This window comes from Cydia amplana, chromosome 26 (genome assembly GCF_948474715.1).
Source record: "Cydia amplana chromosome 26, ilCydAmpl1.1, whole genome shotgun sequence".
NCBI classification, from domain to species: domain Eukaryota; kingdom Metazoa; phylum Arthropoda; class Insecta; order Lepidoptera; family Tortricidae; genus Cydia; species Cydia amplana.
In genome coordinates, this window is record NC_086094.1 from 5,096,210 (window position 1) to 5,123,185 (window position 26,976).

The 26,976-nt window shown below is 37.8% G+C and overlaps 1 protein-coding gene across 1 annotated transcript; it reads right to left on the reverse strand.

Annotated features, from left to right (window-relative positions):
- Positions 1–269: 269 nt before the first annotated feature.
- LOC134660067 (uncharacterized) lies at positions 270–25,796 on the reverse strand. Its single transcript, XM_063515766.1, has 23 exons — positions 25,571–25,796; positions 24,368–24,913; positions 23,431–23,478; positions 22,990–23,085; positions 22,835–22,882; positions 22,337–22,432; positions 20,926–20,973; positions 19,989–20,084; positions 19,236–19,283; positions 16,881–16,976; positions 16,257–16,304; positions 15,716–15,811; positions 14,795–14,938; positions 14,221–14,319; positions 13,475–13,522; positions 12,668–12,808; positions 3,226–3,273; positions 2,936–2,983; positions 2,730–2,777; positions 2,236–2,547; positions 1,418–1,497; positions 422–772; positions 270–314 (listed from the first exon to the last, which is right to left on the reverse strand). The coding sequence occupies exons 1-23, from the start codon at positions 25,794–25,796 to the stop codon at positions 270–272; spliced, it is 2,856 nt and encodes a 951-aa protein (XP_063371836.1).
- Between the last annotated feature and the right edge of the window lie 1,180 nt (positions 25,797–26,976).

The following is a 26,976-nucleotide window of genomic DNA, read 5'->3' on the forward strand; positions in this document are numbered from 1 at the left end:
GCATCCTGCCTGGTTGTTTAGGCCTGCTTGGTTGGTGAGGTTGATCTGGTTGTCCTGGCTGGCTAGGTTGAGCTGGTTGTTGTGGCATGCTGCCTGGTTGTTCAGGCTTGCTTGGTTGGTGAGGTTGATCTGGTTGTCCTGGCTGGCTAGGTTGAGCTGGTGGTTGTGGCGTGCTGCCTGGTTGTTCAGGCTTGCTTGGTTGGTGAGGTTGACCTGGTTGTCCTGGCTGGCTAGGTTGAGCTGGTTGTTGTGGCGTGCTGCCTTGTTGTTCAGGCTTGCTTGGTTGGTGAGGTTGATCTGGTTGTACTGGCTGGCTAGGTTGAGCTGGTTGTTGTGGCGTGCTGCCTGGTTGTTCAGGCTTGCTTGGTTGGTGAGGTTGTCCTGGCTGGCTAGGTTGAGCTGGTTGTTGTGGCGTGCTGACTGGTTGTTCAGGCTTGCTTGGTTGGTGAGGTTGACCTGGTTGTCCTGGCTGGCTAGGTTGAGCTGGTTGTTGTGGCGTGCTGCCTGGTTGTTCAGGCTTGCTTGGTTTGTGAGGTTGACCTGGTTGTCCTGGCTGGCTAGGTTGAGCTGGTTGCCTTGGTTGTGTTGGCTGCGCAGGTTTGGCCGGTTTAGCCGGTTGAGCAGGTTGCCCTGGTTTGCCAGGCTTGCCAGGGCGGCGTCTCTTGTGATGTACACCATCGCTGTCCTCGTAATCTTCATAGTCTTCCTCTTCTTCTATTTCTTTTTGTTTCTTGATGCGGATCTCCTTTTCCTCCTCGGTCTCATCAACTTCCTCAGTTTCTGATTTGATTAACTTCTTTTTCTTTTCAATGTCGGTTTCATCAGTGTCAACATTTTTTTCTGGTTGACCTGTTTGTCCTGGCAGTCCTGGTTGACCCGGCCTACCTGGCTGGCTAGGTGGAGCTGGTTGGCTTGGTTGAGCTGGCTGCACAGGCTGAGCCGGTTGAGCCGGTTGAGCTGGTTGCGCTGGGTTGCCTGGTTGGCCAGTGCGGCGTATCTTGTGTTGTTCACCATCTCTGTCGTCATAATCTTCGTAATCTTCCTCTTCTTCTATTTCTTTTTGGTTCTTACTGCGGATCTCCTTTTCCTCCTCGGTCTCATCAACTTCCTCAGTTTCTGATTTGATTATCTTATTTTTCTTTTCGATGTCGGTTTCATCAGTGTCAACAGATTTTTCTGGTTGACCTGTTTGTCCTGGCAGGCCTGGTAGACCCGGCCTACCTGGCTGGCTAGGTGAAGCTGGTTGGCTTGGTTGCGCTGGCTGCGCAGGTTTAGCTGGTTGCGCTGGGTTGCCTGGATGGCCAGGGCGGCGTCTCTTGTGATGTACACCATCGCTGTCCTCGTAATCCTCATAATCTTCCTCTTCATCTATCCGTTTCTTGAAGCGTCTCTCCCTTTCTTCCTCGCTCTCATCGACTTCCTCAGTTTCTGATTTGATTATCTTCTTTTTCTTTTCGATGTCGGTTTCATCAATATCACCGGGTTGTCCTGGTTTACCTGTAGGTAATGTTACCATAAATACATGTGTGTATACTTGTTTTGTAGAGTATAGTTAGAGAACAGAATAGGTTTTACCCTTTGTAGGGCAAAAGTCTCAAAAAAGGCCAATCTTAACAAGAAATTGGTAATATTGGTAATCTATAAGCGAAAATTAAGAAATAAAAATTGACTCAAATGCATTAGTGGCTGAGAAATTGAAGACATAAGCTTAAACTAGATCAATTACCAAAGTTATACCATGATTTCTCTGACCGGATCTGTTCGAGACAGACAGACAGCTTCGGCTGCGCTCTGGGCCTCGGCCCAAGAGGCAGAACGTGGTACTTTTGAGCACTAAGCGCTAAAGGCATGCTGCTGGCGAAAAAAATGAAGATCATACGACGACCATAGTCCGCCAGCCCAGCAGTGAGCAGCCCCGCAAATTGATAAAATATCCCGAAATTGGCCTCTAATAGCTTCGAGACACATTTGATGCCCTTGTCAATCAAACTAGCTTGTCACCGATAACTATAAATTCCTACGCAGTTGTTTACGAGACGGTGCACTTGAGGTAATTAGTTCGCTCGATTTCTCCGAGAAGGGTGCACGCTCGCGTGGCGGAAACTTTGTATACCTACGTTATAATAATCCTAAATGTTTAATTTCCAAACACATGGGAGTCTTGTTCGATGTGGAACACGTGGAACCGCGAAACAGATTCTTATCATACACTGACAAGAGGTTAAATGTACCTACCGTAAATTGTCGTAGTCGTTGGCTCTTCGGTCGTCGTTGTTGTTGGCGTTTCAGTTGTAGTAGTTGTTGGCTCTTCAGTCGTCGTTGTTGTGGTTGACGCTTCAGTTGTCGTAGTCGTTGGCTCTTCAGTCGTCGTTGTTGTGGTTGACGCTTCAGTTGTCGTAGTCGTTGGCTCTTCGGTCGTCGTTGTTGTTGGCGTTTCAGTTGTCGTAGTCGTTGGCTCTTCAGTCGTTGTTGTTGTGGTTGTGGACGTCTTGGTTGAAATTTTGCTTGGCTTGTTTTCTTTGATGTATTCGACACATTTAACAATATCTGCAAAAAAAAATTAAGACGAGAATGTCATAGTTTTACAGAATTTCATGCGACAGAAATGCAAGGAATATTCCTAAAAAAAATTGTAAACGTATTTTGGGCCTCGGGTACTCTGCAATATAAAGTAATTTGTCTTTCATGAAATAAATGATTTTATCTTATCTTATTTTATCTTAACATACCTGTTTCTCCAGTCGCTTCCCTAAGCCGCTTGAGTGCGTCCACGAAATCTGAAAAAAAACTTGCATTTTAACAACGTCAAAAATGTTTAAATATTATTATGAGATAAGAATTATCTAAATTACTAACTCTACGCAGACGAAGTTGCGGACAAAAGCTAGGTAGTATCATTATATAAGTAGCGGTGGTCTGTATGTGTATAACTTACCAGTAGTTTCAGTGTATTCTTCAATTATCACAATTACTTCCTCGAAATCTGCAAAAGAATTTGTATTAGCAACGCCATCTACTTGGGCCTGCCACAAAATATTAAATTAGTCTTTCAAAATCCTGAAAAATTACCTCATTTGAATAAAATAAGGTTTAAATGAAATAAAAGAACGCAGCGTTCTAAGTGACGCTTTTGTCACTTTTTTTTAAAATTTGATTATTTTTTTGTTAGATAATTTTTTTAGTAGGTATACAATTTTTTAAACAAACAATGTTCAGAATACTTACCAAACTTCTTGCTGATGGTGATAAAAATTTCAAAGAACCTGATAATATCTGTAAAAAAAAATTATAATATTAGGTACTATACCTAAGTACTATAAAATTATAAAAAAAAATGTTTAATGCTCACCCATTTCGACTATTTTCCAGATGACTCTGATGGACTCGAACAAATCTGAAAAAAATAATAATAGGCTAGATGACAAATTTTCATTTATGGTATCAATCAATCAGGTTTGTTTTTAGGATCAAATTTCTATATGGGACTCATTGCATCAAAGCAATACAAAAGTCAGAAATGATAGTCAAAGTCCGACAGTCGTATTTCACTCGCGAAACGCCCCTAACAAATCGCTATGTGAACGTGACGTCAAGGTCACTGAGAGCGCATCTTGAAGTATGAACAAAACAAGAAAATGGCATTTTTGTCGGTGAAATATTGCGTTTATGTATATAACCAACACACTCCTGAAGGTGATTGCGGAAAGGGTCGATAGCCCTCTTATAACTCACTGGATCTCAATACATGTAAGATCCAATGAGCATTATATATTTTACTAACATTAACGTTTATTTTTATAGTTTATAGTTTTAGTTTTATTTTATTTTTCTTTTCTTTTCTTTGTTACCTACTAATATAGTTTTGTAGACAAAAATATGGATACCTGGTGTCTGAAATAAATATTTTCATTTCATTTTCATTTCATATAGTTGCTATACATTTTTTTTTATAAAATGTTAGGAATCGAATGGTATCCTTAGGTACTTATTTCGTTTTTAAAAGTAAAAAAACTTAAATTAAACTTTCAGGTGCTGTGTTTTTGTATTATTTCCATTTTTTTTATATCTACATTATTGTGATTTAAATTGCTTGTTTGCTATCTGTTTTACTAGATTTTGTTATAAAATTCAACATGTTTTCATCATCCCTATTTTCATTTTTAATTTCGGCAGTTAAAGTTAAGTTAAAAGTTATTTCCAATAATCGACAACAAAATAGTTATTTGTACAACAAGAGATCAAAGTTTGATATTTCTTCGAGTGCTTATTTTGAGTCCCGTGCAAGCGAAAGATTCTATATTAGATTCACGAGCGTAGCGAGTAATATAATAATAATAATTAAAATAATAATTTAGAATCTTGAGCGTAGTAAGGGACTCAAAAGCGCACGAGATGTAAATAACTTTGATCTCGTATAGTTCACAAAACTTTTCACCTCAGCAGTGAGAACATATTAGAGAACCCGAACAATGTATTCCTTCTTCATCACTTACCTCTATTCACTCATGTTTTCTTAAGATATACCAACAATTAAATTTTCACCTCAGCAGCTCGAACAAGGGTACTTTGCTACTTAAAAACAGTGAGCAAAATCGCATTTTGCTCACTGAGTGAGACAAAATGAGCAAAATGCGATTTTGCTCACTGTTCTTAAGTAGCAAAGTACCCTTGTTCGAGCTGCTGAGGTGAAAAGAAACATACTGTATTAATCATTGGCAGTGCTTTTGTCAATTTGTTCGAAAATGTGCGGCAATGATGACATTTGTCAAGAGTCATAATCTTATTAGGGCCGCTTGCACCATCCCACTAACCCGGGGTTAAGTGGTTAACCGTTAACCCAGTGTCAAATCAAATTGTACTGGTAACCAAGGTAACTCCAGGTTTCACGGGTTAACCCCGGGTTAGTGGAATGGTGCAAGTGGCGCTTAGTGTTATAAATAAAAAAGATAATCAAAAAAGTCGAAGAAGGTTTCATACTATTTATTACCTCGGAGCTACTAACACATACACGCTGCTCCAAAGTAAAAAAAACCGGCCAAGTGCGAGTCGGACTCGCGCACGGAGGGTTCCGCACCATCAACAAAAAATAGAGAAAAAAAATCGTGTTTGTTGTATGAGAACCCCCTTAAATGTTTATTTTATTTTATTTTTAGTATTTGTTGTTATAGCGGCAACAGAGATGCATCATTGCATTTGTGAAAATTTCAACTGTCTAGCTATCGCGGTTCATGAGATACAGCCTGGTGACAGACGGACGGACGGACAGCGAAGTCTTAGTAATAGGGTCCCGTTTTTTACCCTTTGGGTATACGGAACCCTAAAAATCGTAATTTGTCAATTTCTTCGTAACCGCTACACCGATTGCTATGATACTCTGTATACTGGGCTATAACCGCGAAAATCGAAGTTCGCGAATTGCGGGCATTTTTCTTCGTCACTCTAATTACGCCTTCATTGGAGTAAAAGAGAAAGATCCTCGCAAATCTCGCAATTTGCGAATTTCGGTTTTCGTGGTAGCCTCTCTGGTTCTAAATTATACACTAAGTGTAAAGCCTGAGTGGACGCTCGAGTTGGGCGTGCAGCGGGGCGGGGCGTGCGGCGTGCATGTTAAATAAATGCAAGCGTATAGGAGCGGCCTTAGTGTACGCTGCTCAAATTACTCCTGACCCCGACACCACGCTGCACGCCCCGCCGAACGCTCCGCTTCGAGCGTCCACTCAGGCCTTACACTAAGGCATAAATGTACATTTCGGCTTTGTCCAATCACAGACTACATATATACAGACGCTGCTATCCCATACATTCAAATGTGACCGCCTAAAAGCGCACCATTACCAGATGGCGTCACTGAAAAAGCACTGTTGCCTATCATGGATACAAGATGGCGCTGTGTCACATCCAAATCATAGAATTCCTAACGACATCTATACGTCTTCATTGAAAGTTAGTAGACATATGTCGTTGCCAACGATTAGAAGTAATCAACAGATGTCGCTTTATAGCGTATTGAATAAATCATGAATCTAGTTTAAAACTGGATCAAGCATGAGGGGTGGAAGGAAATGACCGAACAGGATAGTCTTATGTATCTTTCAGTATGAGTAAAGAGAGTTCGGGCACTTAAGGAGTACAGGGAGGGAAGGGAGAGGCAGGGTACAGAGAAATAGCGTAGCCAAACGGTATAACCATAAAGTAATTTCGGAAAACGATACTGTGGTGATGATAATATTTATATATTATAAGAATGCTACATAAGTCTTGCCGAAACTATTTAAACCGGCTGAAAATAAATACCTGTCATAATAATTTTGCGCATGCTACCATTGGTGCATGGCAAAAGGATTAGACATTACTACTGGCGTAAGTCCGTCTATATGCCACCATGCCACTGGTACTTGAGCGTTTCTTTATATTTTTTTAATCCAATTGCTCAAAAAGTTTAGTTTTTGTAGCTGCAAATCGTGCGTAAAGTTTGATTTTTTTACACTAGTGCTAAAAAGTAATCTGATTGATACATTTTAAATAAATGAGTATTATGCGAGACCCGCTTATAAATGACCCACCTGAACAACGCGCGATTGGGCATAAAGGAGTATTATTCGAGACCCAATAGTATTACTTGAACAACGCGCGACAGAATGAAGCTGACGTTCGTACAATACACTTTATACACTTAATATAAATGTAATTAATTAGATATATATCAATATAATGAAATAACAAAAGATTCATGTTTTTTTACATATAGCTGGTCAACCAAATCTTGTCAGTAAAATAAAGGCGCGAAATTCAAATTTTCTATGGGACGATATCCTTTCGCGCCTACATTTTTCAAATTTGCCGCCTTTTTCTACTGTCAAGATCTGGTTGACCATGTATAATTATATGTTCTGAAAATTAATTTTATTAATTTTAATAATACAATTTCTCTTCAATTGGCATAATGCTGACAACAGTGACAACAGAATCCACATTGAAAAAAATGGCAATTAAAAGTAAAACTTTTTTTATTCCCTTCCCGCCTTTTTTATTCAACATTTAAAGTGATTTATGTTTGTAAGTAATTGCCAAGAAAGCATAAGTTATTAAATAAAAATGAGTGATTCAGACGATTTTGGAGTTAATTTAACGCCACCAGATATCAAAGCAAAGGCATCCGTTGTAAGTGACAGGGCTATAACCGCGAAAATCGAATTTTGCAAATTGCGGGCATTTTTCTCTGTCACTCTAATTACGCCTGCATTGGAGTAAAAGAGAAAGATCCCCGCAATTTGCGAATTTCGGTTTTGGCGGTAGCCCCTCAGTATATTTCCGGAAAAATCGAAAGCTCGGTACTCGTGCAAAATGACATACTTCTCGCACTTATATCGAAAACTACTATTTTTTGCCATTTTTTATATTGTGATCTTTTTTGCCACTTTTGTGTTATTTGTACTCAAATTCACGAGCTCTTTCGATCCTAATGAGATAAAATACCTCAATTCATGCTCAATTCACTCTTATCGTGCCTTCTAAAAATTTACGATACAAGTTGCATTGCAATAACTATAAAAAAGTAACTGATTTGACTAGTACGAAAATACCCTATTGTAACAATACGATGCGACGTTGTCGAGTTAAACTGGACTCGCTTCGCAGTAACTCATAGCAGTTTGGCAACGTCGCGTCGTGCTTTTATTTTTAAGCAACAGATTTGTACATGATTTGTACCATCTTAGTACCTATACATACAAAGATATGTTTTCATAACGTTCCTTTTCAACTTCTCCCATGGCAAAACCCGTACCTATCAAACCTGAAATTATTATACAAAAGCATTTAATGTTTGTTTTAATAAACTTTTTCTGTTATAATTAGAATAAATATATCTAATTTTGCGTATATTGACCAGGCAGGTGTTTGTATCACTAATTATGTGACCTATAAGTATAGACAGACAACAGCGTGCACAGAAACGTCAAAAACGGCATCAAGTAATGATTATTGCTATTTTAAAATTAGTCCCCTACTTCAGGGTAATGTTATACGCCTGTTCCTTAAAAAAGCTGAGGGCCTACCGCGAACCACGTTCGACGTGTTGCCTCCCTGTCACACTTACGTACGAATTTACAAGTGCGACAGAGAGGCAACACGTCGAACGTGGTTCGCGGTAGGCCCTCAGAAATGGACACTGAGGCATAATTATCATTATTTTGGAATTTAAGTACTATATAATATTATTTGTAGTCTTTTGGAATATCATATTTTATTTGAACTAATAATATTGTATAATAATAAATCATAAAAGCTCTATTTAGGGACAAGAAAGAACTTTCAACGGCAACACTAAAAATAAACTGTCAAATAGTCAAGTCGCCACAAAGCGGCACCGCGTTTGTTGGTTGCCTTTGCTTTGTTTCTGTTTATACAAACTTATTAATTTCATATTATAGCTTCATTTGAACTATAGTACAAGTACGTGAATAGAATACCTAGACGTGTCTTGCTTGGTGCAGTTGCGTAGGTATGCTAAAAGGAAAGTTGGAAGACCGATGTGGCGCTTTAAAGACTGTGCTAAGCGTGACATGTGCCCAAAATGTGGGAGGTCGTGCCGCTCACGCATCGGCCTCCACAATCACCAAACCCGTTGTCTAAACAGCAATGCATAAATCGTCTGCAATAGACGAAAAGACCTGTGATGATGACGTGAATTGCCGATGTAGTAACGGAACACTACTAATGGTAAAACCTACATATTAATCTGACAGTGTCTACTGTTTGCCAATAAATGATAAAATTGATAAAAAATTAACACTTCAGGTAAGTTTGTTTTGAATACAAAGGTTAATTAAATAATTTATCACCACACCAACTGGTAAAGGCCCCCTTGATTGTTCAAATACTAATGAGAAAATTGCATTTATGATTTATCCCACATGTGGGGCAAAGTAATCAGATCTAAATTTTGAGTTTCCTTATGTTAGCTGGTAGAATTTACTTTTAAATGATGATTTTGAATTATAAATTCTTTATAATGTTCATGTGGATTTGATTTTTTTGGTATTTTATAGTTGGTATTTTCCCTGCATTGGCATGGTGATAAATTCTGTGTTTCATTAGGTGGCAATGTTTGTTTAACCCTCGTGCCTTGAATTCTCACAACGCTCAAGATTCCACTTCTCGAACCACTCGCTACGCTCATAGTTCAAATCTTCTGCTTGCCCTGGAATCAACATTAGCATGAGCGGTTAAACAACTGCTTTGCCCCCTTGCCCACTAATAACTATTGTCAAGTTTTATTTTAACCCCCCATGCTAATATTGATACCCGAGCAAGCAAAAGATTCCAAAGTATTTAGAGTTAGAGCAAGAAAGAAGAAAGGTACGTCATAATTTCAAAGATGTTTGACATTTAAAATAACACATGTACTGCGCAGGCGATCAATATCGCTGCATACTTTTCTTGGTCTAAATCTATACAATGGTTAGTGTTTGCAAACAGACTCCAATGTGAAGGCAATGTGTATTAAACTTTATTGTGATATTATTACATTTTATATATAAAAAATATGTTTCTGATTTCAGGACCCAGCCTCTAGCCACTAGAAGTTACAATGTATGCAACAAGAGAGTGAAGATGAAATAGTCAATGCATCTCTGTACAGTCGCCATCAGATATATCGGAACGGCCAAGGTGTTCACAATATCTGAACACGCACTCTAACGCCCTGACAATAGAGGCGTGTTCAGATATTTGTGAGCGCCTTGGCCGCTCCGATATATCTGATGGCGACTGTACCACAAGTAAAATATTTTGAGTGGAAGATGGTTGAGATTGATTCCTGTTTCAACGGACAGACACATGCTATGAAGATTCTCTTAAAAATAATAAAATACAATTAATAAATTCAATGTTTAACATGATAGTGACTTTATTTTGTCTACCCACTAACAACCAATTTGTTCAATGCTGGCGGGCAATGGCGGTAAACTTAAATATTTGATGTGGTATGAAGCTAAATGTTTTGAACATAATGGCAAGCCACTAAAAAGTTTTAATCCTAGATTAGCCATTAAACTGTGGCTGCCAGTCTGATTTGTTAATTGTTATATAAGTACAGTCAGCGTCATATAGTAGGTAGCATCCAAAGTATTCAAATAGTTCGGTACACCATATTATTTGTATGGCGTACTGAACTATTTGGATGCGACCTACTATACGACGCTGACTGTACTTAATTTAAATATATATAAATTGTATATTATTTCTACGGCCTCCTAGCTAGTCAGTAGTGACAGTGACCCTGCTCTGCTATGTGCTATGAAGTAGGAGGTCCTGGGTTCAAATCCTCATAGGACATTTATTTGTTTTTTAATTGTGTGTGTATATATTAATGGTCTATATCTATTCCCATCTGTCCACACCTCTTGTATGGCGGCGGGGACAAATGGGCCACCACCATGGGACACCATATTAATACACTTTTAGGGGGATCCGAACCTAGGACTTCCAGCTTTGATATGATCTTAAAATATAAGATATGTATGTATTTACATTTACACATTGTATTATTGCTCTCATACATATAGGGATATTTTTTTAAATGTCGGATGTCTCTTCTCTTTTGAGCATGAATAGAAGCAGGGGATAACTGACAGAACGGGATAGTCTTATGTATCTTTCAGTAGGAGTAGCAGCGAAAGCGCTATTATTGTTTGTCCTTGTCACAGTCTCACATCTTGTTTTATTCCCCACCGTAAATTGACCACCGTGATTGGTCGAATTCATTTGTTGCCCACCATAACAAATAAATTCGACCAATCATAGCGGCGCAATGCGACGCTATGATTGGTCGAATTTACATGTTTTGTCCCTCACGGAGGCACGCGTACACCACTTCTATAGGATGCTACCTTCTATGCTTTTGAGCAAGTTTTTGTCACCTGCCCTGCTATTCAAACTACTCAAGAATTTACAATGTTTTGTTACCAAGTAGGTCGATTAGTGTAAGACTGTCCTAAAATATATGTATAGCTATATGAGGACAATTTTGTAATGCGTAAGGTTAAGTAAATTAATATACAAACAGCAACACTCCTAACTGTACATCGGTACAGTTAACACTTAACAGTGTGGCTGATGATACCATGTAGGTTTAATATATTTTAATTATTATCACGTTTCTAAGAACAATAGTACATTATTGTCGAGGTTCGGAAGTAGCTACTTGCAAGCTGAGGATTCGTTTTAAACGGACGACCTTGGGAGTCCGTTTAATTGAATCCGAAGCCAGCAAGTAGCCTTCCAGCCGAGTCATATATAGTGCTTTTCTCAAAAATGGTGCAAGAGATATTTTACAGAAGCAACGTTCTAATTTTCACAGAGAAAAGTAAAACCATTAAAAAGATTTGCTTGCCGCCTTTAAAAAAAATAGAAGTGTATTTTTCTGCTGAAAATACGCCAACGTATTTGAGACACCTAAATAGTCGCGGTACCAACATTATATTAATAATAAGTGCTGATCATCTGTTCGGCTGTTTAATGGACCTATGCCTTCATTTGATATGGCCATTTAAAGTTTTAAAAAGTTTGGAACTCGTTTAATAATGGAATTTGTATGCAACATTGCAGTCCCGAAATCGAGACAGCAATGTTTTTAACTTTTTAATTTTTAGAATGACCATAAACTACACACTTCGCGACCTATTTTTTAACCGGCAACGTCGACTTTGCCGTCCATTTTTGAGAAAAATTATATTATTTATTACTTAATAATGTTGATATGTTGTCTGTGATATGATCATAAAGTATGAGGATTTACTACAGTGACATCTATTGATAGTCTTTCTCAAACAATCGAGCTATTTAGTGTGTTACAACGGCAAGAAACTAACTGTCTAGTAATGCGATAGATGGCGCTTAGAATAGTTCATGCCATTATTTATTTATTTTTTTCTGCGTCGATTTACTATGTGTAAATGGATGTTTTAAAAGGTTTTTGTTGTAATATGCTAAATAAATTAGAACTATACATGTTAATTTAAAAATTGGCAAGATTTGAAATAACACAAATATATATTTAGGCCCAATGGTGCTCTGAGTGACATCTCTTGGATTTTTGTGGAACTAAGCGAGGCTTGTATGGGCCGATTACTCTATACTATACTTACTTTATGGTCCAATGGCTAGGGATAAGGACATCCTGTATATCCACCATCCTATCTACGATTGCGGATAGAATTGACTGTACGGCTACCATCAGTTTGGCACTGACATAAACGCCGTCGAGAACGTAATTTACTTTCTATACATCTCGCTCGTATCGCATGTTAGTGCAAACGAGATGTATAGAAAGTAAATTACGTTCTCGATAGCGTAAATGTCAGTTTTGACACTGTCAGTGACGCATGGTATGGGCTCTGTTGTAAATTCAGTTGATATATTTATTGTCACTACTAACATAGTTTTTAAGTTATTTTTTATTGTACATAACTAACATTTTATGAGCCACGAACTTCAAATAAACTTTAATTGATTTTGAGCCACGAGCTTTAAATAAACTTTAATAACATTTTATGAGCCACGAACTTCAAATAAACTTTAATTTATTTTGAGCCACGAGCTTTAAATAAACTTTAATTTATTTTTTTAATTTTAATATCTACTGTGACCATACTGTGACACTCACACTTCTCGCCCGTGAGCCTGTTCAGCTTGGAGATGGCCAGCGTGAAGTTGCTGGAGTTGGTCACCTTCATGATGGTCTCCACGAACGTGATCGCCTGGACACGGGTGTACTTGTATATCTTCTCGAAGAATTCGAAGATATCTGGAAATTATATTAATATACTTGGTCAACCAGATCTTGACAGTAGAAAAAGGCGGCAAATTTGAAAAATGTAGGCGCGAAAAGATATCGTCCCATAGAAAATTTGAATTTCGCGCCTTTTTTTACTGACAAGATTTGGTTGACCAGCTATAAATATAAACAACTTTGGGAACAAATCAAATTATTTTATTAAATATTTTGATTTGTGTTTTTTTAATTACTCACACTATATATGAATTATATTATAAACTAGACTACACTGTTATATAATATATGAATATAATATTTAATTAAGCAATTTTACGAACAAAGTCATATTAATGTACTTTTACTCAAGAAAAATATATAAAAAGATTAATAAAAATCTTATCAGGAAAGAGGGGAGGCCGTCACTCTTAGAGCTTTTTCACATTGTCCGATTCGATATCGGACATCCGATAAAATGCTTCCGATTGTGTCGGATCCTATCTGATATCGGATCGGACAATGTCAAAACATTCTTATAGGCTAATAAAAAAAATGTCCAAGCTGTAAAAAAATTGTGTAGGTATAGTTAGTTAAACTGACCCGAGATTTATTTATTTCAGACGATACGTAATTGCTTTATAATGGACTTTTAAATGTGTTATTTCCCAATATAAATAAAACGTCAATATCAATTCTTACCTTTCACTGTGATGTAGGTGATCATGATCTCCCAAGCCTCCTGGATAGCTGTAAGAAAATTGTAATATTACATACATTTGTATAAAAACATACTTTTGCTATTTTATGAATCTATAAAATTCATTCATAATTTTATTAAATAACTGATTAGTAATGCTAAACTTGATATTATATTAATGCCATTAACAAGCTAATATAAATATAATTTTATTCTAACGGTGGATGTAGCTTTATGGCGGCATCTGTCTTAAGCACGTAAAACAATGAAGAATCTTATGGAAACATACACCGCAATGGGGTAAGCTTCGGTAGCTTAGTTGCTGCCGGTGTCAATTTATGCTATTTATAAAAGAAAAAGATTTTTTATAAGATAAACTAATCGGCGATTGGCTCTAGTTAATTATCTTATTTTATTAGCAGTGCAGTTGCCCTGTTGAGTAAAAAAATCCATACTAATATTATAAATGCGAAAGTGTATCTGTCTGTCTGTCTGTTACCTCTTCACGCTTAAACCGCTGAACCGATTTTGTTGAAATTTGGTATAGAGAGAGTTTGCGTCTCGGGGAAGGACATAGGGTAGTTTTTATCCCAGAAGTCATCCTTTAAGGGGGTGAAAAGGGGGGTGGAAGTTAGTACAGGGAATCGATGAAAGGCAGATTGGATAAAAAATAAGCTACCCAAATTACTAAATCCACGCAGACGAAGTCGCGGGCAAAAGCTAGTAATAAATATAAAACAAGACTTACATTTGGTAGAAGTGTATTCGATGAGGCGCCTGAAGAATTCAATGATGTCGTCGTGTCCTGACTGCGTCCGTATTTCTTCCAAGAGAACCATAGTTGACACTGAAATAATGTAAAACAACGGTTGTTGAAGACTCCAGTTCGTTTCAAAAGACTTATCATTTCAAAAGACTTATTCGGCGAACTATTCGTCTGGTAGTTAGTAAGTTAGTTAGGTTAGATTTAATAACTTAGTTAAGCTTAGTTTTAGCTTTAGGTTTTTCTGGTTGGGGACTGAAAATCAGCGGTCTCGCTGAGTCTCATCCATTTTGCACAAATATTTAATTTGTAAGTTTTACCCGATTTTTTTATTGTACTTGCAATTCGTTGTTTTTTTTGTGTCGGTAAATAAATATATTTTTAAATATTAAATATTATATTTTAGGATTCAAAGTAATTAATTAAGATTACAAATTAAAATTATAAATTTAAAAAGACAAACCGCTTCATGCCGTTCCTGGTGCAAAGGTGCCCATGATGCTCGCAGCATATAATTTTTGTAATATTTTTTATTACTTATTAATATTATGCTACTCACATTTCTTGGTGGTGAGCTTCTTGAGCTGAACGCTGGCGTCCTGGATAGTATCGGTCTGCGTGATCTCCAGTAGAGACTCTAGGAAGGTGAGCGCGTCGATCCTCTTCGACATCTTGTTGATCCTCTTTATGAGGGTCACAATATCTGGAACAAGGCGTATTTTGTTAGGAGTATATAGTCCGTCGATTTGAAACTGGCCCCGAACGGCTTATCCTTAGTCTATTGTTAAGTAAATCGGCACGTGCCACTCCCTGCATAAAAATGATTCAAAATGAACAGATGGAAAAATAATTTGCTATTTCTTGTGTGGCAGGGACCACCCAAGAACTACGGTTACTGAGTGCCGGCTTACCCTTTTTTCGCAAGTAGCGGCACGTGCGGATTTACTTAACTCAATAGACAAAGGATTAGCCGTTCGGGGTCAGCTTCCAATCTACGGACTATAATAGTAGGTATACACGGTTTTGTAGCTGGCCCCGAACGGCTCATCCTTTGTCTATTGTTAAGTAAAAACGCACGTACTACCTGCAAATCCTGCAATAAAAGGGTCAGTCATTGGCGTATAATTCTAATTGGCACCTGAGCGCGAGCTAGTCCAACGCTCAGAAAACCAGTGTAAGTGCGCTCTCCGATAACGCGCCTTCGTTACGCATCTCGATGACACATTTAGACTGGTTCTGTAGCGTTCGACTCGCCGGCACTCAGTAACCGTAGACCACACAAGAAGCATATTAAAACGGGGTCGAATCGAACCTGGGATAAAACCGCGAAAATCGAATTACGCAAATTGCGCGCATTTTCCTCCGTCACTCTAGTTACGCCTGCATTGGAGTAAAAGAGAAAGATCCCCGCAATTTGCGAATTACGAGTTTTGCGGTAGGGGTAGGCCTCCTGTACGTATTAACTTTATGATGTACTTACTGTCAATCTCGAAAACCTCGAAGAAAATCGTATCAACATCCAAAATATTGCGTCGTCCAGTGATCTTGTACAATGTCTCAATCACCACTCTGAGACCTAAAACATATCGATATTTTATTTAAATATGGTTAAATTAGAACATTGTTTATTATTTATTTAAAAATATTTCAGGAATATTGCAAATGGGAAGGACAATCAATAAAAGCAGAAACTAACTTTAAAAAAAGTAAAAACGATACATATTATTAAGCTTAACTTTTCATTCTGAGGTTTGCCGAAAATTATGTATATAGGTAAAACCCCTTATTCATATTCATAAATCTTAGCAATCTTAGCAAAGTTTTGTCCCTTTGTAACAAACGCAAATATCAATATGATGTATTAAGGACAAATATGATCAAGGGTTTGTTAACTTGACAAGTTTTTTTTTTATAAATGCTAAAGAAAGTGTTTACTAAGGTAGTTTAGTTTTAAGTTAAGTAGAGTTAAGATAGCTTAGAAAGTTTTAGTATTTGAAATTTAAAGAACAAGTAAAACTTACTGAGTTTGTTACATTCGTGGGTCAGCTCCTCCAATGAGTATTTGAATTCTGAAAAAATATATTTTTTTTGATGTTTTTTGTTGAGTCTAGTTAAAGCCACCTTTTTCATGCATTGTAACAGAAACATACTTCATTTCTACATTAACAAAACGTGTGTAAGGCTCAGACGATATTAAATATATTAACTCTATATTATAAATAATATTAAATTTATTTCTCATACATATAACTAGATAATTTTTAAAGATTTTGTTTTAATCAGTTATTATTTTTTTTTTGAATATTAAAAAATTAAATTCGACTCTCGTTTGCGGTAGACCCTCATATTGTGATGGATTGTGGTAGTGCCGCCCCTTCCGCAGAGTTTCGCGTAATATTCCCTATTGTAGATGCGTACCTATTACCACTTACCAGGCGTGTCTCACTCCGCGATTTCGTCGCTTTGCTACAGGTAGCTAAAAGTACATCCGTTCGGCCCCAATTTTGGTGGCTAGCCATAAGCCGCGCGTGGCGCTGTCGCCACCTAGCGGCCATATCTGTGCTGATCGTAACAGACGCGTTTTGTTAGAGAGTGAGTCTTCTGTACTTAGTACTAATGTTTATTCTGTGGTAGGTATTACTTACGTCTCTGTCCGGTGATCTTTTTGATGATGATGATGCTCTGTGAGAACTGCTTCTCGCCCAGGATTTTGTTGAATTCAACGATGGCCTCGCCAAGATCTGAAGAAGGTTTTGATTAGGTATGTACCGACTAGTCGCCGACTAGTCGGGAAAGCCGACTATCCGGCCTCATTTGTAGTCGGCGATTAGTCGACACTTTATAAGTGACAGAAAATCAGGACAAAAAGAAATAAACAGCAAATATTTACCATAAAGTTTCCCCTAATTTACCCAAATTCCTATGTAGGGGCTTACGAAAACTTTTGTTCGAATTAGGTATTGACCGTGTGGTCGCTTTCTTATGTCCGATTGTCCGGTTGTCGTATGAATAGCCTTAGTATTTTTTTTATTTTTTTTTATTTTATTTTTTTCTAGCGTTACTATACTAGTAGTTCGCCCCGAACTGAGAACTCGCGGTTAACCAAAAATTATATAGCGATTGTCTTTGTTGCACCTACTTAGGTACTCGTATAGTGCGACATAAAATAATAGAAAATAAATGAGGGCGCCACTTTCTACGTACCTGTCACATTTTTGACAATTTAGTATGGACATTTTTGAGTTCCATTTTATTTAATTTCTACTATTTTATGTCGCTCTATAGGCGGCAATGGATCAAAGATCGCGTGGATTTATTGCAAGGTCTGTGGAGCCTTTAACTGATTGATTTAAGCAAAGATTAATATGTATATATAGTTGGCCAAGCAAATCTTGTCAGTAGGAAAAATGTAGGCGCGGAGGCATATGGTCTCAGAAAATTTGAGTTTCGCGCCTTTTTCTACTGACAAGATTTGCTTTTTTGCATCAATTTTGAAGCGCCATTTACAAGTTTAGCGTTAAGTAATATAGATGGCGCTATTTTTTCGAATAAAGGGCTTCGTATACGGCTGTCCCTCCCCTGGATTTAAGTCACCACCATAGAGATTAAAATAAACTGTATCTGTGCTAAGCCGAAATATTTCTTGTCAAATGTCACATACATATGTATATTATGTTTATTCTATTTTATTTTTATCTTGTTAATTATTTCAAAATGGTAAATTTAAAAACGATATTATAAAAGTGTAAGTCGAGCACTTTCATTTGATACTAAACTCGACCATGTTTCTTGCAAAAAATTGACCAGAATAGCAAGACCCCTCACAAACAGCTTTTTGGCCTTCTAAGCTCTTCTAGCTCAATAACCTCTTGATCGGGCCTGCTCATAATTTAATGACTAAAATATAATGCCCTCGACTACACGTTTACCCAATTTCATTTAAATTAGAACAAATTTACTTAAGTTATTGAGTATCAAACTATCTTCTGACAGTTCAGCTTAAAAACATCGAAATGCCGAGACGTGCCGCTAGCCAGCCGCGTGTTCAAAGTCGAATGTAAGAACTTCGCTTCGCTTCGCTCGCTCGTTCGAATATGATGAATAGCGCGACGAAGGGGGAATAAACGATTATTTTTTAAGTGATCTGAATCGAACTTAGACGAAACTAATGATCCGGCCAACTAGCCGACTAGTCGGCCGACTAATCGGCCATCTGAGCGCCGATTAGTCGGCTAGTCGGCCAAATCAATAGTCGGTACATCACTAGTTTTGATACATTTTTTAAATACGTTACTACAATACTACATACAGTAGTTATTTTTTTTTACAAGCAGAAACGTCTACGAACGATGATGGAAAAATTACCTACTGTCTTGGGTGAGACTTGAACTCACGGCCTCTAAAGTTTAAAGTTAAGTTAAAGTTTACATAGTTAAAGTTTTATAAACGTTTCATAAAAGGCAACACTGTGAAATAAAGGGGCCCACTGATTACCAGTCCGCCGGACGATATCAGCCTGTCAGTTGTTCGGAACTGTCAACTGTTTGTTCTAACTGACAGGCTGATGTCATCCGGCGGACTGATAATCAGTGGGCCCATTAAGGGTGCCTAAAAATAAATTGTATCTTGGCACCAACTTTTTTTAACCCTTTACCTAGGCTAAGGGATATATATTTACCACATACGTTCAAACATGTGTTCTATTTTCGATGAGTAAGACTGACATTCGATTAATACCACGTTTTATAATACTTTTTTTATTTTTTAATGCCAAGCATACGGCCCTGATGGAAAGCGGTCACCGTAGCCTCTGGGCTTTAGCTACCTACTTCTAATCGTTTTCATCTTTGCAATTTTTTACCTAAATAAAAGTAAGATAATTTGTATATTACACTTTATGATTATTACGATAGAGTAGTAATAAAAATCTATTATTCCTGAAGTAGAAATATACCTATTCAGTTATGTTATGTTATGTATTAAATTAAATTATTACGTACCACTAGCTCTGGTGACCGAAATAAGCAGGTTGAGGCAACCCTTCAGATCTGAAAAATACATATATTTTTAGTCCTATACCATACATAGGTACTAACTAGTGGCTCCGTTAGCTGTAGACCTCGCGCGCATAACTTAACCTCCTGAGTCCCGCCCATTTCGAAAAATTAAACTGTATTAAGAACTAATTGTAACGTATTCTGGCAAATAAACATTACTTACTATTTCCAAAAAACGAAATCGACAAAAAAAAATCATCAAACCTGCTCACAAAATTTCAAGAAAATCGAATTTGATTTTGTTTGATATCTTGCAGTTAATATTTTCTGCGGGTTGGTGTGGTGAAAAATTTTGTTTCACTTGGAGGCAAATTTTGTTTAACCCTCGTACTTTGAAACCCTCGCAATGCTCAAGATTCCATTTTTCCAATTTTGAAATCTTTCGCTTGCACGAGCTGTTAAACAACAACTTTGCCCCCTTGAAAACAAGTAACTATTGTCAACGAATTCTTGAGCCACCCCCGATTTACTCTTTGGGGACCCCACGGCCACCCTATTTAAGTACCTATGTATGTAGGCAATTTTTGTGTAAAAGGAACATATATTAACCCCCTAATTCATAAAACTTTACGGGCCTGATTTAGTTAAATTGTTTTATCCCTTTCTTACAAATACATCAAATGTCAGATAAGGACAAACGATTATTAGCTAATTGAGGTTTATAATTAAGGGGGTTAGTGTATATCAGATATTTACCGATTTCTGGCATCAGCACGCCCAGCACCTTAGGGAACTCAGGCGAGCCTTCTCCTCCAGTCAACTTGTCAACCTGAATGCGTATACCGTCCACACCTTAAATAGAAAACATTTTATTTCAGGAAGATTCCATATATTATGCATATACTTAAATAAAAAAATCCGCTATGACATACAGTTATTTTTATTTTGGAGCGATTATTTCCGAAAATTGGCTGCTAAAAGGTTGCCGACCGTTGCATTACAATATGCAAGATTGTGGTCAAATGCTTACCTATTTCCAATAAAAAAAAAACTGCAGCTTAGATTACACGCAAGTCACAACGCTCAAAATTACGCTCGTCTGGCTTCACCATAATGCGATTCAAACCCCACTTTTCTGTGTCGCTAGGCCCCCTTAGGATTTTTTGTGTAAGTTTGACTGACCGCCGAGAGTTTTCTATTTCGCGTACAGTAAAAACTACTAAGACTAATAATGTATAATAAATAGGTAGTTATTTTCGATACAAGCGCGAAAAAGAGGAAATACGAAACGAGTGGTAAATCGACACGAGTTGCGAATTACCTATTCGCACGTGTATCGAACAACGATTTACAGTACATATGGCCCTTTAAACTTTTGACATCGCACGAAAAGTGCTATTTTACGCACTAGTGCGTGAAAATAGGGCCATATGTACCTACTGTAATAGTTATTTTCAATACAAGTGCGAAAAAGAGGAAATTCGAAACGAGTGGCGATAAATTAAAACACGACCGAAGGGAGTGTTTTAAATCGACACGAGTTGCGAATTACCTATTCGCACGTGTATCGAACAACGTTTTACAGTACATATGGCACTTTAAAGTTTCGACATACGCACGAAAAGTGCTACTTTACGCACTAGTGCGGAAAAGTAGCCCCATATGTACTGTAAAATAATTTTATGACACTCACCGTTGGTATGAGCAACGTGCCTGAAGAAATCAGCTATTTCATGGGAATCTGAAAGAAAATATAAATATAATTATGAAATTTACATATTAAAGTCCGTCAACCAAATCTTGTCAGTAGTAAAAGGCGGCAAATTTGAAAAATCGCGGGTTAGCAACACTGTGTTCGAATAATTCCAAAATGCCTGTCATCTGTGTTTTATCTGTGGAATGTGGATCGTGAACGACAGCCGTCACCTTATTTGTTTTCATTTGGTTTTCATTCTGAATCGTTTCTGTTTCAAGAGATATCTCTGCTGTCACCATTAAATACCAATACATTAAATAAGAATAAGCAAAGCTAAGGGGCCTACAATGTACAATCATGCTCGTTGATGGTAAACATTACTAAAAATTGAGGTTATGACAAGTACACACTGGAAGAACTCTTTCGAACTTTTAAGATTATGTTCAGTTTTTTTGTTTTAGGGTTAAAAGGCATAAATAAAATTAAAACGTCTAAATCTATCCAACAAGACCATAAATTGTGTCCTGGAAACCGTCCATAGGCCCACATGTCTAATATTTTCAGCAATCAGTTGTGACTATTTACAAAGATGCAATAGAATACTACAGTGTATTATGCTTGGTTGAAGTGACCCGGTAACATTGGTAACTTCATTATATTTTTTCAATTAATGACCTGAATTATAGTGTAAGCTAAAGTGACCCTTATCTTATTTACCTTTAAATTAAATAAACACCCAAATATCAGTTGTTTTATTTTTAATATGTAATCCTATTGTACAATATATACCAATCAAAAAAATTACACAGGTATGTCATATTCATCCAGAAGAGTACACTAATTTACATTAACAAGTGGCATATTATATTGTAAATAACAAATATATGCACTATCTAATTATCTGCATTTTGATATGATTTTATTTTAGTAAACTTAGAAGACATAGATAAGGAACAAAGAGAATATAAGCACTACGATAGGGAGTTGTTTTTGATATCTTCAAATTTGTTCATCATTTTGATTAACATTGTTTTAACATCGCTTTTAAATTGTCCGTCCGTTTCAAATTTTTTCAATAAACCGCGAGTGACAATTTGAATTGACGTACGCAGGGCGCGCTCAGCGGAAAAAAAAATCTTTTGGTTCGATGTACATTGCTGCTTTTCTTAGCGCAATACTGCTCTTTGAGTGTTGCCCTACTTTAGTTTGCTTTACATTGCTACTGACAAGATTTGGTTGACGGACTATAGAAGAATTATTTCAATCACTGTTATTTAAGATTTTTCCAAACATGAATATTTATGACCAGTGATCGTTATTTTAATTTTAATTAAACAAAAAAAAAATACAAAGTAATTGATATACCTATATTTGTTATTTATTACATAATTCAAAGAAAAAGACTTACTTTTTCCGCTGGAAATCTTCTCAAGAATCTCGTAAACGGCATCAAAATCAGCGTGGCCCGTGAGCCGCTCCAAAACCGCATACGCCTTGAACACATCTGCAGAAACAACATCACCATCAGACATGATCTTTTTTTATTTTTTTATTTACTCAATAAAAATACACAGAAACATTCATTACACATATTATTTCACCAAACTGCATGACAGTTTGTTGGCGATTGGTAGCACTCAACATTCTTCCTTAATCTACTGTGTCAAATCTATCGTCGTATCTCGCTCAACGAATAAGCATTGCGATTCAGCGAGGAAATGCTGCCAGCATCTTCGGCACTATGCCTCAGGGGCCATCTTTAGATTCAGATTTTTAGTTTTTAATTGGCTTTAATTTTATAACAAAATATTACTCATTAGATACAGCATTCAGACTGGTGTTAGAAATAGAGAGTTTCGATTTTTCCCATTAAGATTTTTTAGATGTTATAAAAGGACACACTTACTGGTTTCGTTTGTCAGCACATGCAGGATTTCTACAAATATCTCGATCACTGGAAAATATAAATTGTGTTTTAGTACAAGATAATGTAAACATTTTACAAAGTTAGAAAAACAAAATGAAAGAGTGTCATGTAAAAGGATATAGTGTGATACTTACAGGCAGACCCTTCTAGCTGCTTCATGAACGAGATGACGTACTTCCATTCCCGAGAGCCGCGGCATCCGTTGATGAACTCGATCAACTTTTTGCGATCTAGAATTAATATACAGTTTAACTAAACAAAATCATAAAAAAACCTAGTCAAATAACTCGTCACACACTCTTCCCGACCCAAAAAGCCTGTCACACTCGCCGCGTTGCTGCGCTAAATCGCGCGATAGACAGCCTCTGCATCAGGAAGGAACCAGAGACATGAATTCTCTTTTAATGTATTGAATTTTGTAAATTTTATTTCTACTTTACAAAAAGTATAGTGTATTTTTAATCAAAATACTTATAAGTGGGTACTTAATAGTACTTATTATACAAAAAATATATATCCAAGTAAATAAACAAAATAGCAAATCAGTGCGCAGATATAGTAAATAAAATGCATACCTGTTATTTTGGTTACCCTCTCGCAATATTTCATAGCCCGTTCAATATCTGAAAAATAAATAGTTTGAGACACAATATTCGCAAATAAGGATTTTTTTCATCATTTCACTTTCAGTCATGGCACTCAAACAGTCTTAAGACACACCAAGAGAATCTCTCATCTCTCGTCAGGTGACAACCAAAACTCACTAATTACTATCACAAGTTATGTTATGATTACGATGAGCCATAGTGAAGCGTGCTAGTACCAAAATCAAGTAAATTTTTGTATACCTATATTTTTTTTGGAATTCGTTTTGGTTGTCACCTGACGAGATATAGGTATTTGTATAGAAAATTCGCCGTTCACCTAATGGCTTAAAATTGTCCTATTACCATATTCAGCTTTCAGAAAAATAGTTCATCCCATCACATTGTGATGACGATGACTACCTATTCAATTCTCTCCAAGCAATTTTCGCCGTTTAATAAAAATACTTAAAATGCAAAAATATGTATGTATACCATCTAAAGTGGGATTTGTAGTAGGGGGAAACGGGGAGACTTGGTCACCTAAATTTTATATCCGTAATAGATTGCCAGCAAATGTAAAATAACTGTCCTAAAAGGAACTAATTGCTATAATTATCAGATTTTGACAACGTAGTGGAGTTAAAATTGATATTTATTTCAAGAAATATAAACAACATAAAGTAACCTAAATAAAATTAAAACTACCTACAAAACTAAAACTACTACTTAAAAAAGGAAAACTAAAAATCTATATCTAAAGAGGGCCCCTGGGGCATAGTACCAAAGATACTGGCAGCATTTCCTCGCTGAATTGCAACGCTTATTCGTTGAGCGAGGAAGCTGCCAGCTCTTTTGTCCCCAGTGACCTCAACCAGCCGTTTGGCCAAATATGTAAATAGATTTTGAGCTCCCGGACCCCACGGACCGAGGGTCTCAACACCGAAAGGAATAAAGTTGTAATTGGCGTCGAGACCCCCGTATTTCCGCCTCTTGAGGGTCTCGGCAGCTTCGGCAGCAGCACCCGCTTTCTTGGTAGTACCGTGAAGGTGAGACGGTGCCACGCAGGTCGCGTCCCACACCAACACTCGTCCCATCCTCCACGGAATCAGCGACATACCATCAGGTCTCTTGCCATCGTCCCGAGCTATACCGGCCGGCTCGAGTATCGCAGGCACGTTGACGGTGACAAGAGACCGGCGGATAATGTCATTGAGCGCGGCGTGACGAGACAATCGCCCCGCGCTTCGCTGGCAAGACAGACCATGACGCCCCATCTGATCCACATCACTCCCACAGTGGCATATATGCGGCGCACAGATTGGAACCCCCAGGCGTAGACCAACTGCCACACGGAGGGTGTTTCCGTCTAGATGAGTGCCAGTATTGGGTGAGGGATATGCGTTGAGCCAGTGGCCAGCGTCCCTACAACCAACTGCGATCAAACGAGCGCGTTCAGCTCCTTCGCTGTTATCTAAACATGTGGTATACGTTAATTTCGATAAAGCATCATCCCAGCTCCTCTGTGATTTTAGATTATATGGAGGGTCAATTCCCGGGCATGCAGACAGCCAGGCATTTCTAGCATCGCCCAAGCCTGTGATCTCATAGTTTGTGGGTAAAACCCTTAGGATTTTTCCTACAAGATCACCAGAGCTATGGACGGACGATAGAAATGCCGGCAGTGAAACGCTAGAGATTTTGCGTAAGCCCAGCCCGCCGTACCGAACGGGTAGAGACGCTTGTAACCACGATTGATCGGATAGCTTTATATTAAGAATACGCTCTAAGGTAGTCCGGACCATGAAGTCTATAGGTAGCAGCAAATTTACATGTTTCCAGAAAGGGCTGCAGCGAAGCACATACATTAACTGGGGAACAAAAAGACAAAATTTAAGAATGGTGAGGGCTGAATGGGGGCTGATTTCTAGAAGACGGTCGGCGTAATTTTGAAATTTGGAAACGGTGTTACTGATAAATGTTGGAAAATAAACGTCAAAAATTGGAGTCCCCAGGAGGCTAAGGGAATCTCTTGTAACAGTGGTAACATTAGGTGTTATAGTATTGAATTTCTCTGTAACGTCCGAGTGGTTTAGTGACGGATCGTGAATATATAGTTCACATTTATTACAGTTCAGGTCTAGACCTATGGACTCGAACTTGGACTTGAGAACGGAGAGATCCGAAAGGACTGTTTCCAAGTTGCCTCCTAATGTTCCATCGTCCAGGTACCAGACATTGAAATCAGAAGATAAATTTTGAATGATGGGGTTGATAGCTAAACAAAAGATAGCCGGCCCCAAGGGATCACCCTGCTGGCATCCTACTTCCGAAGAAATTTCATGACTGCGGTACATTAATTTGGAAGGATCAGCGTAACAATGAAGGAGGTAATTATAAAGCTCTGGGGTGTTATTCCTGATTTCCGCCAGCAGGGTGTCTCTATTCACAGAGTTAAATGCGTTTTTGATGTCAATCTTTAATAAAACTTGGCATTGGTCGTTGCTGAGGTATGTGCGAAGCGCGTGAACAGCCGCCTCGCAACCACCTTTTGTACCACAACCTAATTGTACTGGTTCGAACCTATGCTGCAATTTTGAGATAATGTGCCGAACAGAAATTTTTGATGCCAAACGCCTAAACGTCGATCCAACTGCGATCGGTCTCACGCCACCGTCCTTTTTTGTTAAAGCAATTAAATTGGCTCCGTAGAGAATAGGGACAATATCTGCATGTACACGGCCACTCAACATAAGATTTACCATGTTAGTTAAAGATATAATGAGTTTTCTGCCGGCATCACCAACACCGTGTGCTATGAGATCTTTAAGGTGTTGTGGTGAAATTCCATCAAGACCTCCAGCTGAGCCGGTTTTGAAATTATAAATTGCATCAACTATATCCTTATCTTCGACTTGGAGGCATTCTTCGATCGCAGTTGGTGGATCCAGGAAAAACGGAACAGTGGAGGCTGAGGGATGCTTTGAACGCAAGGCTGTAAGGGTTTCGGTAGAATCTGGAGATAATATGTCACTGGAAAACAAAATACGAGCAGCGCCTTTCAAGTCTCCGTCAGTAATCTTATTTTCTACCGTTTTTGCTAGGTTGAAGGCAGAAAATTTGTGACCTACTCGAGCTGTTTTGTCAAAAGGCAAATCTAAAGGCTTTATACAGTTATTTTTGATTTTTTGAGTTAAGGATAGCTTTTTGTCCTCAGAAGTGACATGTAAAGTGTTGTAAACAAAAGTAAGGAGATTGCTCCATGTATCCATGTCGTTTACCGTCACGCATTGGTCAATTAAATAGGACAGGCGAGTGGCAACGCATATCCTAGCGCCGCTAGGAATTCTTTTTGTAACTGGAAAGCTATTTTTGAGGTAACTAAGGTAGAGATGCAGACTTGGACGTGGCGGGGCTTCATTAGAGAGCGATGGACTCGAACTCGAAGCTGGAGCAGCATTTTGTGATAAACAGATTCTGTGTGTTTTGGAAAAATGGATATTGAGACCGCGGGAACTTTGAAAAGATTTGTGACAT

Excerpts from the sequence above, each read along its gene's own strand:
- LOC134660067 (XM_063515766.1), bottom strand. The coding sequence starts at position 25,796 with ATGTACCGCAGTCATGAAATTTCTTCGGAAGTAGGATGCCAGCAGGGT. Across the intron at positions 16,977-19,235 it reads TTCGGTCACCAGAGCTAGTG|ATCTTGGCGAGGCCATCGTT; the intron begins GTACGTAATAAT and ends AACCTTCTTCAG. Across the intron at positions 773-1,417 it reads TCAAATCAGAAACTGAGGAA|GAAGTTGATGAGACCGAGGA; the intron begins GTCGATGAGAGC and ends TCAGAAACTGAG.